Raw genomic sequence first — 2196 nt, forward strand, 5'->3', positions numbered from 1 at the left:
TGCATCTCCCTCCCATTCTTGCTAGAGGTTATGATTCACATGTCACCATGTTTGCCAGTCTTACCCAAAGCACATGAAAAACAGAATGCTGTACTCTTTCCTTTATGCTTGCTTTCTTTCTCATCATACCACTTGTCCCCATCAGAAGTGATAGATAATCTTATGTTTGCATATATATTTTTTGATCATTGAATTGTAGGGAGTGTTGCTTTTCAACATCTTATATTCATAGCCTAGGCAGTGGTGAAAATATGGTCATACTATAATTTACATTCCTGAAATAGATGGGTTTCTCATTAAAACTGTAAAATTCATCCTGCCCTCCTAGGGAAAAAGCTGATTGAGAAAGCAATTTCATATCAGAAATGGTACACGGGGATTCATTAAAGAAAATCAGATCCATACAACAAATATAAAAATCAATCTATTGACTGCAAAGTATACATTATATAATTTCGAATATGTAAATAATGCAAATTTGTATGAATATTGGGGCTTCCCTGGTGACTCAGCAGTAAAGAATCTGCCTGAAATGCAGGAATCGCAGGAATCACAGGTTCGATCCATGGGTTGGGAAGATCCCCTGGAGAAGGGCATGGAACCCACTTGAGTATCCTTGCATGGAGAATTCCATGGACAGAGGAGCGTGGCAGGCTATAGTCCATAGTGTTACAAAGAGTCAGACACAACTGAAGCAACTTAGCACACACACCTGCACATATTTGTATTAGTCACATTATTTCCTTCTTTCCTAGAAGTTACTTCCATCATATGCAACCAGGCAATGATACATGGATTTCAGGATTTCTTCTTCTGAGATTTTCAGAGGAACCAGAAGTGCAGCCTCTCATATTTGGGCTTTTCTTATCCATGTACCTGATCACTGTGTTTGGAAACCTGCTCATTATCTTAGCCGTCAGTTCAGACTCCAACCTCCACACACCTATGTACTTCTTCCTCTCCAACCTGTCCTTTGTAGACATCTGTTTCACCTCTACCACCATCCCAAAGATGCTGTGGAATATCCAAACCAAAAATAAAGCTATAACCTATGAAGGCTGCATCACACAGATTTATTTTTTCACACTCTCTGCAGTGTTGGACATTTTTCTCCTGACCGTGATGGCCTATGACCGCTTTGTGGCCATCTGCCACCCCCTGCACTACACAGTCATCATGAACCCCCGGCTCTGTGCACTTCTGGTTCTAATGTCCTGTATCATATGTCTCCCGAATTCCTTGTTACAAAGCTTAATGGTATTGCGACTATCCTTCTGCAGAAACTTGAAAATCCCCCACTTTTTTTGTGAACTCAATCAAATGATCCAACTTGCCTGCTCTGACACCTTTCTTAATAACATGGTGATGTATTTTGCAGCTGTGCTGATGGGTGGCGGTCCTTTCACTGGTGTCCTTTACTCTTACTCTAAGATAGTTTCTTGCATACGTGGAATCTCATCACTTCAGGGGAAGTATAAAGCATTCTCTACCTGTGTGTCTCACCTCTCAGTTGTTTCCTTATTTTATTGTACAATGCTAGGGGTGTACCTTAGCTCTGCTGGTACCCATAGCTCACGATCAAGTGCAACTGCCTCAGTGATGTACACTGTGGTCACACCCATGCTGAACCCCTTCATCTACAGTCTCAGAAATAAAGATATAAAGAGGGCTCTGAAAGCATTCTTTGTGAAGCAAACTACAAAATGATCAATTGTCAGAATACTGAGGAAATGCACATGATAGCAGAAGACAAAGCCCCAGAGTCAGAAATTTTGACTATTTAATCATTTATTAATCACTATTTCTCTATTTATTTCCTATGTTTTTTATTTCTTTGACCTCAACTTCTTTATAAAGTTTAAATAACTGACTTTATCAACATTTCTGCTCTCTGATATCTAACAGATTTGCTTGTTGTTGTTTTCATGTTTTCCCAAATTTATTTCCAACCATGGCTCAGAAATATTTGGAAATCCCCATTTACCTAATGAAACATTTTAGAATATTTCAAATTATATGCATCATATTTTTTGTCTTTGTTTTTTTTTTTTTTTTTACTTTACAATATTGTATTGGTTTTGCCATACATCAACATGCATCCACCACGGGTGTACATGTGTTCCCAATCCTGAACCCCCCTCCCACCTCCCTCCCCATACCATCCTTCTGGGTCATCCCAGTGCACCAGCCCCAAGC

General features: G+C 39.6%; 1 protein-coding gene across 1 annotated transcript; it reads left to right on the top strand.

Annotated features, from left to right (window-relative positions):
- The first annotated feature begins 753 nt into the window (after positions 1 to 753).
- Positions 754 to 1707, top strand: LOC129624554 (olfactory receptor 7A17-like). Its single transcript, XM_055542625.1, has one exon. It carries the CDS (start codon positions 772 to 774, stop codon positions 1705 to 1707), a length of 936 nt encoding a protein of 311 aa, XP_055398600.1. The 5' UTR covers positions 754 to 771.
- Positions 1708 to 2196: the final 489 nt, after the last annotated feature.

The sequence above is a fragment of the Bubalus kerabau genome, chromosome 1 (assembly GCF_029407905.1).
Source record: "Bubalus kerabau isolate K-KA32 ecotype Philippines breed swamp buffalo chromosome 1, PCC_UOA_SB_1v2, whole genome shotgun sequence".
NCBI classification, from domain to species: Eukaryota; Metazoa; Chordata; class Mammalia; order Artiodactyla; family Bovidae; genus Bubalus; species Bubalus kerabau.